The sequence below is a fragment of the Octopus sinensis genome, linkage group LG3 (genome assembly GCF_006345805.1).
Source record: "Octopus sinensis linkage group LG3, ASM634580v1, whole genome shotgun sequence".
NCBI classification, from domain to species: domain Eukaryota; kingdom Metazoa; phylum Mollusca; class Cephalopoda; order Octopoda; family Octopodidae; genus Octopus; species Octopus sinensis.
Genome location: NC_042999.1, coordinates 128,108,769 through 128,126,499, shown reverse-complemented (window position 1 = coordinate 128,126,499; position 17,731 = coordinate 128,108,769). Strand labels below are relative to the sequence as shown.

Here is a 17,731-nt window from a genome sequence, read left to right as displayed (position 1 = left end):
CTCCTGAACAGAATCACAGGGGTATTGTGACATATGACATGACTTTGGCAGTTTTAGATCAGGAAGCTCAAGTTTCAACAGGTCTGATGATAACTGATATCTTCCAGAAGAGAGAAGGAAAGAGTGAAAAGAAGAGAAGAATTAACCCAGGACAGGACTTGCATTTCATTTATTGACCTCAGTAGAGTTCTTGATTTATTAAAACAGCTGTATAAAGAAGTGCCAATCTCTAACTGTAGAGGGAACATGTGGAAGAGGTAGACCCAGGAAGACATGGGATGTGGTGGAGAAGCATGATCTTCAAACATTGGGCCTCACAGAGGCAATAACAAGTGACTGAGACTTTGACGATATGTTGTACTTGAGGAAACTCATCAAGCCAAGTGAAACTGTAGTCATGGCCAATGCCAGTGACATGCAACTGATGCTGATGGCTATTAAAAGCACCCATGCCAGTGGCACATAAAAAGCACCCATTACACTCTTGGAGTGGTTGGCATTAAGAAGGGCATCCAGCCATAGAAACCAGGCCAAATCAGACTGGAACCAGGTACAGCTCTCCAGCTTACGAGTTCCAGTCAGACTGTTGAACCCAGGCCAGCATGGAAAGCAGATGCTAAACAATGATGATGATGATGATAATGATTTCCACCTCTAGAGGATGTATCATAATTGCCTTTTCCAAAATAGACATGCTGTTAAGGATAGGACAGGATTATTGTCTGCATGTAACATGACAGTCATGGACATGCTTCTGGCTCTATAGCTATCTTAGCATGACAATCGTCTGACTTCTCTCCAATAGCCAAAGGACTTAGACTTATAAAAAAAGAAAAAATAGAAAATATTTATGGCTCAAGTAATTTACATATATTATACACAACACACACACACCTATATAGAGATATATACAAACCCACAAACATACATATGCATATACATTTATGTATATACACATCTAAATATTTACCTACATACATATATGCCTATATGCACACACACACACACACACATACATTAACTTCCTCTAACACACATAACAGACAGGCAGCTATAATAAAATCCTCATTACTGGCTAATGAAAACAACTTACGTGAATATTCTGATACTTTGTCGCATGACGTGCATTTAGTGGCTCCTCGCTCGGAATAGGTGTCCTCTGGGCACGGTCTACAGTACGATGATCCAATCGTATCACTATAGGTGCCATTACGACATTTGGTACATTCAGAAGAAAATGCTACCCCTAATAATGAAAACAATTATTTACTGATATTATTATTACAATTATAATAAAAATTTATTTCTTCCATTATAAACTGACAATTATTTCTGTTATATAAAAGTATAGAGAAATAATATATCTGTGTAGGTAGCATCAGGTTTACTTAAAAAGAAAGATAGATAGATAGATAGATAGATAGATAGATATAGATATGGAATATTAATACTACTTTCTACTGTAGGCACAAGGCCTGAAATTTTGGGGAAGGGATGTCAATCACATCAACTCCAATACTTGACTGGTACTTAATTTATTGACCCTGAAAGGATGAAAGGCAAGGTTGACCTTAGTGAATTTGAACTCAGAACGTAAAGACAGACGAATTTATATATGTATAAATACATAAATATATATATATATATATACAAATATACATACATATGTATACATACATATATACATATATATATATATATACAATATACATACATATGTATACATACATATATACATATATATATATATATATATATATATATATATATATATATATATACACACATATATGTATCTCTGCCGTAAGGCTGCATTTCCACACATGCCAGCTGAATTCAATTCATCCCCAGTTGAAAGACACCTGTTATGTCTTGTTATTATTATTATTATTATTATTATTATTTTTATTGTATTTTTGTATTTATATTCGTGTAACATCGTCTGTTTTTCCGTTCTTGCTTTTGGATACATTCGATGCTTTTTTCCAAGGAATCTAATGCTGGTCAGATTGGAGCAATCTCAAGATTAATCAGCCGAAATCTTATATATATTTACATATATATATAAGATAGATATATATAAAATAGGTTGTATTCTGCATACTGGCCTATCCTTTGGTTTTATATCTCACATTTGTACTACAATGCATATAAGAGTAGAATGTGGGACTTACTACTGAACTTGAATTTTGGATACATGTCATGCTTCACAGTACATGTAAGGGTTTAAGCCCAGTGGTTCTCAACTGAGGTCCACATCGTTCATGTGGGTCCATATAATAGTTTGCTATCAAAAGCTATAAATTGCATATACTTTTACAATACACAAAGTATTTTAACAATTTATTCATACAATTTTTAATATCAAAATATAAAAATATAATCTTTTAAACACCAAATGGCTACGAGGGTCCACCTGAGTAAAATAGGAACCAAATGAGTCCATAGGGGGAAAATGGTTGAAAACCACTGGTTTAGCCTTTAATGACAGGTGGAAGGTAAAAAGAAAGTTATACTCAGACATAGCTCTTGAATGCTTGCAACAGAGCAGACTTCACTAAAGGAAATGCTAAGACCAGGAGGATCAAGTGTTGAGTAAGCTGTGGTCTGACATGAGGGATGATGGTGAGGGATGAAGTGCAATGGTTCTCAAGCAGACAAATACCAGGCCTAGGGCCCACTAAAATATCAGTAAAATATTTTGGTAACCAATGTAACTAATCCCTCTTTTTTTTCTTTTTTTAATCAGATGACAAAACAGATTTTGCAATTTATAATTTTTCTTTCTTTCCTATAGTGCTTGAGGAGTTAAAAAAAAATTGGAAATCACCTTAACTTTATTAAACAACAATTTTTCCACCTCCATTTTAATCCTCAGAGGCCTCCCTTCTTATGAGGAATACTGATCAACAGGATTTCTTTCTTCTTTATGCCTTTAACCCTCCAACCCGGAGTATAAGCCACTTATAGTTGAATTCCATGTCACATAAATTTTGGCTTCTGTACTTATGCTCTGCCATGAATGTCCCCCTTTCTCTAGTTCCTTTTGTGTTGATCTCTGCCATGAGTTCTTAGGCCTACCTCTCCTTCTATATCCATCTGGTTTCCACTGTAAAGCACTTTTCACTACATTTGGTGTGTCTTTTCTAATTGTGCTACCAATCCACTTCCACTTTTTCTTAAATATTTGCTCCCTAATCGAAACTTCATTTGTTCTTTCCCATAGCTCCATATTGCTAATGTGTTTGGGCCTTCTAATTTTAAGTATACTACGCAAGCATCTGTTGATGAATGATTGTATTTGCTTATTTGACTTAACTGTTGTTAGCCATGTCTCAGCCCCATACAATAACACCTCTTTTACGTTAGTGTTAAAAATTCTTAATTTGTTCTTTATTGAAATTACACTTGCATTCCATATTTTCTTTAACTGGTGAAAAGCAGTCCTTCCTTTACTTATTCTCATCTTAATATCTTCAACGGTGCCGCCTGAAAACGTTATCTTACTACCTAAATACGTAAACTCGGATTTAACAGGATTTAAGAAAAAAAAAATGAAAATTAACTTTACTCTAATGTTAACTTGCTACCAGATATCAGAAGCTGGGGGTTCAATAAGTGATGAAATATGATTGGACAGTACATACAATTGGTTTAAATACATGAATGAAAATGTGTTCACCTTCCACTTGAATCTTCCTTATTAGAACTGGTCTCATTACAGTTTCATCATTCTCATTTGATGGCAAACTAAAAGCTTTCCAAAAGAGGACATTCATGCCAGATTCCAAATTTAACTAAAAAACAAAAACAATAAAACAAAAAATTTTACCATTTCAGTTGGAGTTATAGTTAAAAAATAATGTTTGTACATCTGTGTGTGTATGTGCGTGTGTGTGTGTGCACATGCATGTGTGTATGTATAAATGCATGTGCATACATACATGCATACACACACACACACACGCACACACACGCACACGCATGCACACACACACACACATACATACATACGTATATATGTATGTATCATCATCATTTTATATCCACTTTCAATTTTGGCATGAGCTGGATAGTTTGACAAGAATCATCAGAAGACCATGTCATGCCCGAATATCTCTGTTTTATGATTTCTGCAGGCGGATGTTCCGCCTAATGCCAACCATTTTACAGTATACTCAGTACTTTTTCATAGCATCAGCACCAGTGAAATGGCCTTGCAATCTGCAGGACTAAAGAGCCTAAAAGGCACCCTACAACAGAAGGGAAAATCTGATGATTTTAAGCAAGATGACAAGAGAGATGAGAGTCTGATGAGAAGAATGTATTTATAGTTATGAGAGTGTGGTTGTCGAGAGAATAACAGTGTAGATGCTGTAAAATGAGAGAATGTAAGAAATAAGATAAAGGGATTAGAATCAAGTTATAGTGAGAGAGGATAGGTTACCTTCTTGAGTCATGCCAACTCATAAGAGCTGGTTTCCTGGTTTCCATGACATATAAATTCCCTACCTGGACAAGATGCCAGTCCATCACAGGATTACTCATGTTTGCCAGCTGAGTGGACTGGAGCAATGTGAAATGAAGTGTTTTGCTCAAGAACACAACATATCACCTGGTCGAGGAATCAAAACCACAATCTTACAATCATGAGTCCACCCTAACCACTAAGCCACATGCCTCCATGGAGAGAAAGAGGGATAAAGGTGATGGGGTGGGTTGCATAGGGGTGTCCAGAGCTAGCCCAAATTATAAGGGCAAGTATGAAGTGGAAGGCATGAGAGGAAAGGAACATGAAAGAGTAAAATAGATGGTGGCAAGTTATCCTAAGAAAGTCATTTAAGGGAAGGTGGGATTTGGGGGTCATAGAGGTAGACCACAGATGGAGAGATGAGAAGGTGCTGGGGTGGTGGAGAAGAAGTAAGAAGAGTACAGTGAGAGTAAACAGGTCAAGATTGGGGAGACATAGGTAAATGTAGTGATAGAAGTAATAGAAAGAGGGTGGAAGGTACTAGAGAGTTGAAAAAATCCCTTACCTAAAAGATAAGATCTAGCAGCAGGAAAGGCATCCAGCTTAAAACCATACCTCAGTAATATGTATTCTTGAGGCTTTATTCTACAACCAGATGTTCTTCCTGATGCCAACTTTACTTGATTTTTATTATAGATACTGTACATATGTGAGAGTAGACACACACACACACACACACACACACACACACACACACACACACATACATATGTATGTATAGTTAATCCAAACATGAAAACACAAAGAGAAAACACAATAATGCGAGGATGTGGAACAAGTATAGTGTTATTGGACACTCAGGAAAAGAAAGAAGGAGAATTTAATGTTTTGAGCAGAGCTCTTCGTCAGAAACATAGGAAAAGGAAAGATCCAAGGAAGGGAAGACAGAGGAAAAAAATCGCTAACAATACACACGCGGTCACATTTTGTATGTATGTATGATGACATTCTTTTCTGTTTTTGGAATGTAGATAACAAAAACAATGTCACATTTTAAACCTGAGAAAGGTTTTGCATAGTTTTACAGTTCTGCTTACAGATTGTATTTGTAATGTGCTAATCAGTTGGTTGATTTCTTTTTTTTGAAAATCCAAGATTATCCATACTGACGTAAGTATGTATCTTAAGCCTTCAGCTACTAATGTTATTGTAGTGTAAATACCTCGCTGGTTCATTCTTTTATATCCCTGATAAAAATCAAACTGGAACTTACAGTTACAATATTCCACTGGCCCTTCTCTGTCGCAGGAGGATATTGATTTGGTTGATCCCTGACCAGGTTTTGACATTGGCTGTTTTGAATCTAGAGAAAAGGAATTAATTCATATTTTATCATAAATATACACTGAAATGTCAAGAAATGTACAACTATTTATGGTTTATGTTCACAAGGACAACATCTTTCTACATTTACTCCACCTACCTTTCAGCAACAATATTTCAAGGAGGTCAATATACACTCAGTTAAAATTCTATGAGTTTAATGTCAAACATACAAATCTTTGAGGTAATTTAATGTTAAGATCATAATTTTATATAATCTATATATAAAACTGAACTCAAGAACTACCCAATGGATTTCATTCAAATTTTACATATGCCTTACCTAGAGTCCATACAGTGTCATGGGCCCCAAAAAATTTCAACTTCTTGCCTAATGCGACCCCAGAGCAATCACTTATCTCTTACACTGTTTCCGCATTACACATCAAAAATGAAACAATAACATCTCTATTAATACTTTCACTATTATATGGTTCCAATTTCAATTACTTTCAATATGTATTTATAGATACAAGAGGTGAAGACCATCCTTATATTTCATTTACTGTATATATATATATATTTATGTGTGTATATATATATGTGTTTTTATTTATATTTATATATATATATATATATATATATATATATATATATATATGTATATATATGTAAGTATATGTATATATATGTATGTATATATATATGCGTATATATATATGCATGTATATATGTGTGTGTGTATATGTATGTATGTATATATATGTGCATATATATATATGTATATGTGTGTGTGTGTGTGGCTGTGTGTCTGTCTGTCTGTCGGTCTATTTGTACTCCCCACCATTGCTTGACAACCCATGTTGCTGTGTTTACATTCCCATAACTTAACAGTTCGGTAAAAGGCACTGACAGAATAAGTACTAGGCTTACAAAGAATAAATCCTGTGGTCGATTTTTTTTACCAAAGGTAGTGCTCCAGCATGGCTGCAGTCACATGACTGAAACAAGTAAAACAACAAAAAAACTATGCCAATTTAATTCCGAGCAAGGCCTGGTATCTCTGCTAGTTATATATAAAGCATACAATGACTATTGAAAATCAAATTAATGGAAACAATTATAATCATAAATATTCACTCAAAAATTAAATAGTCAAGAAAATAATAGCCTTCAATTTATTATTACAGTAAACAGATACAATTTGAAGTGAATTACATCCTAATTTGAAAGAACATAACAGCCATATGAATTATTAATACATATCAAATTATATTTGATATATATGGAGGCACAATGGCCCAGTGGTTTGAGTAGCGGAGTGGAGGCACAATGGCCCAGTGGTTAGGGCAGCAAACTCGCAGTTTCGATCCCCAGACCAGGTGTTGTGTGTGTTTATTGAGTGAAAACACCTAAAGCTCCATGAGGCTCCGGCAGGGGGTGGTGGCAACCCCTGTTGTACTCTTTTGCCCCAACTTTCTCTCACTCTTTCTTCCTGTTTCTTGGGTAACGCTGCGATGGACTGGCGTCCCATCCAGCTGGGGGGAACACATACACCACAGAAACCAGGAAACTGGGCCCATGAGCCTGGCTAGGCTTGAAAAGGGTGCATAAATAAAAAAAATCAAATTATATACTTATGCTATTAACTCTTTAGCATTTAAACAAGCCATATCTGGCCCAAATATTCTACCTGTTTTATATGCAAAATGACCAGATCCAGCCTCTCACACCTACCCTACAACGTCATTCTAAGAATAAATAATCATCTCATCGAAATCTTGAAACTATGAGATAATGCAAAACAATGGAAATAGAGAAGCATTGCATTTGACCGTGTAATCTGAATGCTAAAGAATTAAACTTTTATGGTGTTGGACAAAATACATTGTGGTATATATTCCAGTGCTTTGTGATCTGAGTTTAAAAACCTTTCATCTTTCTGGGGTCAATAAATATGGTACTAGTCTAGGGCAGTAAACTAATGAAAACATTAAAGCATCAGACAGCATGTCTTACAGTATTTGCATTCAGATTTTCAAAATCCTGCCAAGGCCTGCCTGGGAGGTAGACTTAACATGTTGCTCTGATTAACATCACCACATGGCCCCCACTCTATTGCAAGCATTTGGATCAGGTCTCTGGTTTGAGAATACCTTCCTCCCAGCCCCATCTCCAAACCAGCCTCAGGGGCCCAGTAAAGGTCCATGTAACTTCCCTTTACTGCTATCTAAAAAATTGATGGAAGTTTTATGGCTAAGTGAGGAGAAAGGAAGTGCTTATGAATTTGCCAGGCCCTCCGAAACTAATGAAACTGTTACTATTGATTTTGAGGTCAAACATCCATAAGTCAATATATCCAATAAAAAAAACTTAGGCAGAGAAGAAATTTCAAATTAGAGGATAGAAACAATTCCACCTTTGAACATAGGTGAAGATGATAAAAGAATAACAATACCAATGAAAAAAGTTGTAAACAGTGCCAATAAGAATTCAGACACATCACATCATAAATAAGAGACATTCACTTCAACAGCATAATGCATGTAGTACATATTCTGTACAACTCATACCACAGATGAAGAAAAAAAATTTTTTTCATTATCAAATGAAATATCACAACTGACATAGCACAGTCTACACAACAAACATACAAAACACTGAAATAACACCAGAAACAATAGAACAATTTTCACAAGTCAAAACAGATATAACATACAAAAACCATGCTATATTTCTAAGATACAATGCTTCCTATACACTTCAGAAACATGGAGATTCATTTGGTAATGCAGTCAAAGCTCATGTGAAACTCTTAAAAAACAACTTTTCTACATGAAGTACAAGGCCAAAAATTTGGTGAGGAAGGTGCAGTCAATTTATTACATCCCTGTACTTGACTGGTACTTTATTTACACAGGTAAAAAGTGCACTAATAGAATGGGAGGAATAAGAGACAGACAGTTGAACAATGGGAGAGGTGACAACAAGTAGACAAATGGACAAAGAGTAAACACAAAAATAATTAACAAAGTTGTACACATTGAACTGTACAACAAAAGAAAGGAAAAAGAAAAAAGAAGTCCAATGTTTCAGATAAACCCTTTATCAAAGGGTTATATGTGGGTGCCCAGGAGGGCAAAAGGCAATGTCAACCTCAGTAAGTGTCCTAAAATGGCTACATTGAGAAATGTAAGTATATTTCTGCACTTACACACCACACTCTTATTTGTGTTAGTTTTGAATAGAAAAAAAAAATAGACCTCTGACCAAACTAGTGTTCAAATAATGAACTAGTCTTTTGAATATTTTGAATAGCCTTTAGTATTTTCTTATAAGAATTATAAAACATTAACAATATTAAGTATAGGTCACAGACATTTTTCATCTTACTATCAAGCCAATAAGAAAATTTTATACAGTTGCATATTTGACCTGCTAATTAGAAATGACAGCCAAATCTCCAATTCATACCTTGCAATTTTAAAAAGGAAAGACACATTGGATGTGTTCCTGGATACATTGTCTTAAAATGAAACAGGACGCTCAAGATTGGAGTATCTTTGATTGTGTGTTTATTCAATCGGGATTGATCTGGGGATAAACTACTACAACCAGCCTATCTCTACTTTGTTTTAATTCAAATTCTTTTAAGATCAAATGGTTGTATACTGTCAATCTAACACGAACGTGACAGTAGGGGGGTACACCACCGCTGTATAGCCCTAGGAAGCATCGACGCCTCCTGATGGCTTTGACACATTTTTCCCTGTGTCCTTATATACATTTACGAAGGGGAGACAAACACCCCCGGCCGCCGGAGCTGCATCTAGGGACACGTGTTTCAGGATCATTGCCCTTCATCGGCCTCTTTTAAGATCAATAGGTCTAAAAAGAGAGTATCTTAGACCCATAGGTTTAAGTGCTGTCTTTGGGACATCTTGAATAAATAAAATAAGTGATAATATTTATCACTCCTGTAGTACCCCATGAGAAATTCTGAGTTCTGAATTTGCTACTTTCTAGTTGTAGTCTACTGCTGTTGTTACCACAAACAGTACTGCGTCATACCACTCTATGGTACATATTTACAGCTGAGCAGGCTAAACCAACAAAATTTAAGTGTTTTCACCAGGAACAATTTGCTACAAGCATACAATTTATGCAGCCTTTAAATAAGTTAGCCATTTTATACATCTAGCTCAATTTACTTCATAAACTAATATAGTAAATAAACTACAATATAAAACAATCTTTTATCTTTTACTTATTTCAGTTATTAGACTGTAGCCATGCTGGGGCACCACTTTGAAGGTTTTAGTCAAACAAATTGATCACTACATATTTTTAGAATCTAGTACATATTCTATGAGTCTCACGTGCCAAAAGGCTAAATTATGAGGACATAAGCAAACCAACACCAGTTATCAAGCAGTGAGGTGAAGACAAACACACACACATACATATATGAAAGGCTTCCACAAAGTTTCCATCAATGAAATGTACTCACAATGCATTGGTCAGTCTGAGGCTATAGTAGAAAACACTATCTCTAGGTACCACAGAGTGAGCTTATATCTTACTGCAAGCATTACAACTGTATTTACCTTGATAACTTCCCAAAATTAGAAAGAGGCACATCACAAATTGTTTCTAGCAAAATCAAATCCAATGGCCTAAGGTCCTATTTAAGAATCTCTTGTTCACTTGCTGCACTTCAGAAAACTTGTAGCTGAGGTATGGATTCAAATTTTCTTCTTAACATAGGGAGTAATTGTTAGTCCTGTTAAGGACCTTCACTAACTGCACTTATCAGCAAATTTCACAATAACAACCATATTGCTTTCAGGAAAAAAATATTAAATTCAGTAGAATTATAAACCTACCAGAAACTGAAGCAAAGAAGCTGATTCAGAAAACTGATATTCAAATGTTACAGATCCAGGTTTCACCAAATTGACTGTGTAAACTAGGGATGTAGCACAGTCTTTGGGATAAGCAGCAATGAAGTTTCCTTTAGGGATCCAACCAGAACTATAAATAAAATTGATAAATGAATAAATAAAACAATATTTCAAACATTTATAATGGACATTAGAAAAACCAAGTAACAAATTTAATACACCAAGAAGCTATTTTTAATAGTGCAGTAGCCACTAAGACACATTCACAATACAGGACAAAGTACTGAAGGATGACTTTAGAATGCTGAATCTTTCACACAAAGTGACAAAGGACCAAGATACCTGGCACCTTGTTGTACTCCACAGCTGAAGTGTTAAAGTTGCATCCCCCAGTGAAGAGGATTGGCCTGTAAGAGTCCTGTGCTGGTGTGTCATGTGAAAAGAACACAGTGTCACATATTGGTGGACATGCCAGTGCCGCATTAAAAGCACCTAGTACACACCATAAAGTGGTTAGTGTTAGGAGGGGCAGCCAGCCATAGAAACCAAGCCAAATCAGACTGGAACCTGGTGCAGCTCTCCAATTTGCTAACTCTGGTCAAACCATCCAACTCATGCCAGCATGGAAAACAGACGTTAAAGGATGATGATGATGATGATTTTCATGATGATGAAATTGTCAGAAATGATTATCATCATCATCAGCAATGTTTTAACGTCCACTTTTCTTTGCCTGCATGAACTGGATGAAGTTTATTGAGGTAGATTTTCTACAGATAGATGCCCTTCCTGTCACCAACCCTCATTTTTCTTTCCAAGTTAGATAAATATTTCTCTATGGCCAGGTATGTTCATGCAGAAGGTTAAAAATGAATGACATTACTTGTTTGACTGTCACTCTCATTTAAAACTATGATGCGATGTCAAGATAAAGAGGCATAAACACACACCCACACATATATATGTACACAACAAGCCTCTTTCAGCTTCTGTCTATCAAATCCACTCACAAGGCTTTAATCAGTTCAGGGCTATAGTAGAAAACACTTGCTCAAGGTTCCACACACTGGGACTCAACCCAAGATCATGTAGTTGGGAAGCAAACTTCTTATCACATAGCTATGCCTGTGCCATATCAAAAATAGTATGCTACTTATTTTTGATAGCCTACAAGACAGCACTAGAGTAATAAAAAAGCAAAACTACTTGTGTTTTGTTTTTATTTTTACTTTTTTTTTACTTAATAGTTGAGTCAGAGGAGAAAGGCAATGCTTATTGGCCTTTTCAAGGCCTTGGTGACTGGTGGGAGGAAATTACTATCAAACAGGAAATCTTGCCCAAATGCTCTTAACAGTGTAACTCAACTCAAAGCGCTTAACAGCTAGATGGTGGTGGTAAACTGGACAACGGATTAAGTCTATTTTAACTCATTAGTATTTAAACTGACCATATCCTGCCCAAATACTAAACTTGTTTTATGTTCCAACTGGCTAGATCACACTTCTCACACCTACCCTAGAATGTCATTCTAATAATATACAATAACGTCATTGAAATTTCAAAGCTATAAGTAATGCATGATTAATTCAAACAATGTGAATAAATGTTACATCTGATACAGTCTTCTGAATGGTAAAGGGTCAAACTTAAGACAGATGCCATGAAACATGTGGACTGAATCTTTTACAAGTTTACAAGTTCCAAGTTGTCCACTAAGACACTCTACAAGCACATATAAAAGTCTCTATTGCATATTTCTTAATATAATAGAATCAGCATTGTTGATAAGTTCTCTGAATCAAGAGCTATACATGATAATGATAGAACTAATCACAAATTTTGAATTAGAAAGAGCTACAAATTCAGATTCACTAATCAACTAAATTCATTATGAAGGTAAATAGAACTAAAAAAATTGATCCATCTCTGAACTGTACATACAAATTAAACTGAATGCTAACAGACAAGGCATTTTACTATTAACATTTTCATTTAGTTTATTGTTTTATTTTGGCTGAGGTCATGCCAAAACAAAGCAAAATCTGTTGAAAATTTTCAGTATGTAAGTTTGCAAAATAGTGGAATTATAAAATAGCAAAAATATTCAGAGCTAAATCATGAAATGTAAGCTTTAGAATCTTCATTCATCTAAGATTTAATTTTGAACAGTTGCATGGTTTAGAGATGTATACCATATGATGTATACACAAACAGATAAGTGACAATTTGTAACTCACTGATAACCTTTAACTAGAGAAATTCAAAATACAGAGTACACATTTTACCAAGGATTTTGTCTCATGGCACAATATTTCAATAGTAACACATCATTTTCAAATTCTATTAAAATACAGTCATAATCTGTGAACCAATATACCGATATTATGACAATATGACATTAGGATAAAATAACTAACAAAAAATTTTATCTGACTACTTATACACACAGCTTATATGTTAATATGCATTTCATACCTTTTCATGTATTTCTAGGTAAGCGATATAATGATATATCCTTGAGTTTTAAAGATAGGTATCTAACTTGGCATAATATCAAGGACTGGAGTCATCTAGAGTTAAGCTCCAGCATTATTGATTGTTGTAGCTTGTAGAGAAACATTTAATTTTTTCTCTATCAGCAGTAAATTAATTTGCTCTAGTCTAAGTATAATTCAGAAAATATGGATTATTAAGGATTTATGTCCCAAATAATATTTATTAAATCCAGGACAATATTTTGAGGTCAGTGTTAGAAAGCTAGACCATAAATATTTCATTAAACTACATTGCAGAGCACCAGCCAAACATATCTTCAAACATTCTTTGCATAGCATTGACCTGAACTTTTTTTTCCCAGTCTATGAATCCAGCATATATTTGAATAGAATCAAAGCAGTGGAGACAGCCAAGACAGTAGAGTGATTCATCTTTCTTGATTCCAACTTTTAAATACCACCAGAACTTTTGCTTTTCATAAAAGATTCATTCACTTGCTTTATCTTACTCTTCCAAAACAGACTTTGAAGTAAATCAATATAAAGGTAGAAATGAGTTGATAAGTGTGGCTAAGAGACATTTTATTAACTCCAGAAATAAATCTATCTTCAGAATAACTTGTTGCATCCATTTCTTTTGTTGATTTCGAACAATATATTTAACATAGAATACAATGAGGTAAGAAGAAGGAGAGCACAGAGTATTAATGATGGCCACATCACTGTATTTATAATATACACACAAAAACTGCCAATCTTTAAACGTAGTAATATATTGATCTAGCAATAAGACTAGACAGTATGTCTGACAGCAGTTTGATGACACCAAGAACTGCATAGAATTTATAGCTGGAAGATTTAGTAGAAATCTAATTAGTGGTTCAGTGAAGCTAAAAGTAATAGTAGTAATTACACAGCAAAAGTCTGTAGCTATACCAGTGCTATCTTTAGTTTTTATATTCAAAACTAACAATGAAATCAATAAGATGCTACATAGATAATGCATATCTTTACAAGACAGAATCTTCATTCCTACTTTATAAGATTTCATAAAAAATAAATTATCATTCTTTATTTGCGTATAGCTTCATCAACAACATTGGTGAAATCAGAATTATCAAGTGTATGGAATATTCTCCAAATGTTGAATGCTAGTGTTATCAGTATTCCCATTATTATTTATTCTAAGCTAGTGAAGGTTCAGAAACAGTACAGTGCCAGACCAAATGAATGCAGTAACTAGTTACAGATTCTTACAGTCTGAGTTCAAATCTTGCCAAGAACAATTTTGCCTTTCTTCATTCTGGAATCAATATAATGAACTCATTTGATAAATTTGCCTCCTATTGGCCTTGTGTACTAATGTGAGACATATAATATACTTTAGAAAGTTAATATTACTGGAAGAAATATTATAATATATTTTAGGAAGTAAGTATTACTGGTAAACAATTAGAGCTGAACAAAATGTCTTGCAGTACTAAACATTTTTGTTTCTCTCATTTCAAATACTGTCATAGTCAACTCACCCACTGTGTTTTTCTGAAGTTGATAAGATAAGTACCAGATATACTTGGGAGTTAAGCCAATTTACTTACTTTTAAAAATTTAACAATTTTTCCATTAATTTGGAAAATTTATTAACACACTTTGTCTTGCTGCCAACATTACCTCAGTACACCTTGCCAAATCATCTGAGAAGATTTATCTAATAAATCAGTGTCTTATTCAGAAGGATTTATTTCTCATCAGCTTAAAACCATGAAATGTGAGCTAAACATGAGACCCTTCTTTATTATTAAATTTCTTTTATGGCCCACAGTGGAATCAAAAATTAAAAATAAACCCTATTGTGGAGATTTGAACACAAAGACAGCAGCTCAGATGACATAGAATATTCAATTTGTACCACATCTAAGCTAATCACATTTATTCACTACATTGGCTCAAACCGATCCATTTTTGTGGAGGAGGAAGTAAGTCTAATTGCATCCTAAACAACTAAATTAGATAAAGAAATGCTATCTGGTATTGACTCGTCCCACGTTTTGCTACGGTTTAACACCTATATTTCCTGTTTAAACCTTCTATATTTCAAATGTTATGTACATTTCCTGTTTAAACCTTCTATATTTCAAATGTTATGTACATTTCCTGTTTAAACCTTCTATATTTCAAATGTTATGCACAAATGTTATGTATATAACATTTGAAATACATAATATTTCAAATGTTATGTACTATTTTCTAAGTTAGCTAAATAGTACTGTTGTTTAATGTAAATCAGTTTAACTTTGAACTAATCCATGTTTTCTATTGTTCTGTTAACACTGCCAAATGCATCTTCATTTGGTATGTGCATATATGTATGTGAGATTCATGAGATGTTTAAAGAATGGTGGTTTTTGTGCACTATATATATCATCATCATCATCATCATCATTTAACGTCCGCTTTCCATGCTAGCATGGGTTGGACGGTTCAACTGGGGTCTGGGGAGCCCGAAAGCTGCACCAGTCCAGTCAGATCTGGCAGTGTTTCTACAGCTGGATGCCCTTCCTAACGCCAACCACTCCGAGAGTGTAGTGGGTGATTTTATGTGCCACCGACACAGGTGCCAGACGAGGCTGGCAAACGGCCACGCTCGGATGGTGTTTTTTATGTGCCACCGACACAGGTGCCAGACGAGGCTGGCTGACGGCCACGCTCGGATGGTGTTTTTTATGTGCCACCGACACAGGTGCCAGACGAGGCTGGCAGACGGCCACGCTCGGATGGTGTTTTTTATGTGCCACCGACACAGGTGCCAGACGAGGCTGGCAGACGGCCACGCTCGGATGGTGTTTTTTATGTGCCACCGACACAGGTGCCAGACGAGGCTGGCAGACGGCCACGCTCGGATGGTGTTTTTATGTGCCACCGACACAGGTGCCAGACGAGGCTGGCAGACGGCCACGCTCGGATGGTGTTTTTATGTGCCACCGACACAGGTGCCAGATGAGGCTGGCAAACGGCCACGATCGGATGGTGCTTGTTACGTGCCCACAGCACGGAGGCCAGTCGATGCGGTACTGGCTACGGCCACGTTCGGATGGTTTTCTTATATGCCACGTGCCACCGGCACTGGTACCACAAAGATACAAATTCCATTGATGTTCATCTATTTTGATTTGTTTTGATTTGATTTGATTTGATTTGATTCTCACTTGCCTCAACAGGTCTTCACAAGTGTCACAAGAAGGAAGGTATGCACAGGTGGACTGACTACGTCCCAGGTAGGGGCCATGGGTTATGGCCTGACTAGTCTTGCCGGGTCTTCGGATGGTGTTTTTATGTGCCACCGACACAGGTGCTAGATGAGGCTGGCGAACGGCCACGATCGGATGGTGTTTGTCATGTGCCCACCGCACTGACTACGGCACTGATGGATTTCTTGTGTGCCACAGGCACTGGTACCACAAGATACAAATTCCATTGATGTTCATCTATTTTGTCTATTTTGATTTTATTTGATTTGATTTTCACTTGCCTCAACCGGTCTTCACAAGTGTCACAAGAAGGAAGGAAGGTATGCACAGGTGGACTGACTAGTCTTGCCGGGTCTTCGGAAGGTGTTTTTATGTGCCACCGACAGGTGCCAGATGAGGCTGGCGAACGGCCATGATCGGATGGTGTTTGTTACGTGCCCACAGCACAGAGGCCGGTCGATGCGGAACTGGCTACGGCCACGTTCGGATGGTTCTCATGTGTGCCACCGGCACTGGTACCACAAGTGTGTGCCACCGGCACTGGATGGTTCTCATGTGTGCCACCGGCACTGGTACCACAAAGTGTGTGCCACCGGCACTGGTACCACAAAGATACAGATTCCATTGATGTTCATCTATTTTGATTTGTTTTGATTTGATTTTCACTTGCCTCAACAGGTCTTCACAAGTGTCACAAGAAGGAAGGAAGGTATGCACAGGTGGACTGACTAGTCTTGCCGGGTCTTCGGAAGGTGTTTTTATGTGCCACCGACAGGTGCCAGATGAGGCTGGCGAACGGCCATGATCGGATGGTGTTTGTTACGTGCCCACAGCACGGAGGCCGGTCGATGCGGAACTGGCTACGGCCACGTTCGGATGGTTCTCATGTGTGCCACCGGCACTGATACCACAAAGTGTGTGCCACCGGCACTGGATGGTTCTCATGTGTGCCACCAGCACTGGTACCACAAAGTGTGTGCCACCGGCACTGGTACCACAAAGATACAGATTCCATTGATGTTCATCTATTTTGATTTGTTTTGATTTGATTTTCACTTGCCTCAACAGGTCTTCACAAGTGTCACAAGAAGGAAGGTATGCACAGGTGGACTGACTACGTCCCAGGTAGGGGCCATGGGTTATGGCCTGACTAGTCTTGCCGGGTCTTCGGATGGTGTTTTTATGTGCCACCGACACAGGTGCTAGATGAGGCTGGCGAACGGCCACGATCGGATGGTGTTTGTCATGTGCCCACAGAACGGAGGCCAGTCGATGCGGTACTGGCTACGG

General features: G+C 36.6%; 1 protein-coding gene across 4 annotated transcripts in view; it reads right to left on the bottom strand.

Moving 5' to 3' along the window:
* Window positions 1-17,731, bottom strand: part of LOC115209287 (endosome/lysosome-associated apoptosis and autophagy regulator family member 2) — a 129,414-nt gene that overhangs the window by 40,614 nt on the left and 71,069 nt on the right. For all 4 annotated transcript variants that reach the window (XM_036501295.1, XM_036501297.1, XM_029777615.2 and 1 more), the window contains 4 exons: window positions 10,681-10,828; window positions 5,745-5,834; window positions 3,683-3,797; window positions 1,094-1,246 (listed from right to left, as the gene is read on the bottom strand). In XM_036501295.1, coding sequence (XP_036357188.1) covers window positions 1,094-1,246; window positions 3,683-3,797; window positions 5,745-5,834; window positions 10,681-10,828 — 506 coding nt within the window. The remainder of the gene's footprint in view (window positions 1-1,093; window positions 1,247-3,682; window positions 3,798-5,744; window positions 5,835-10,680; window positions 10,829-17,731) is intronic.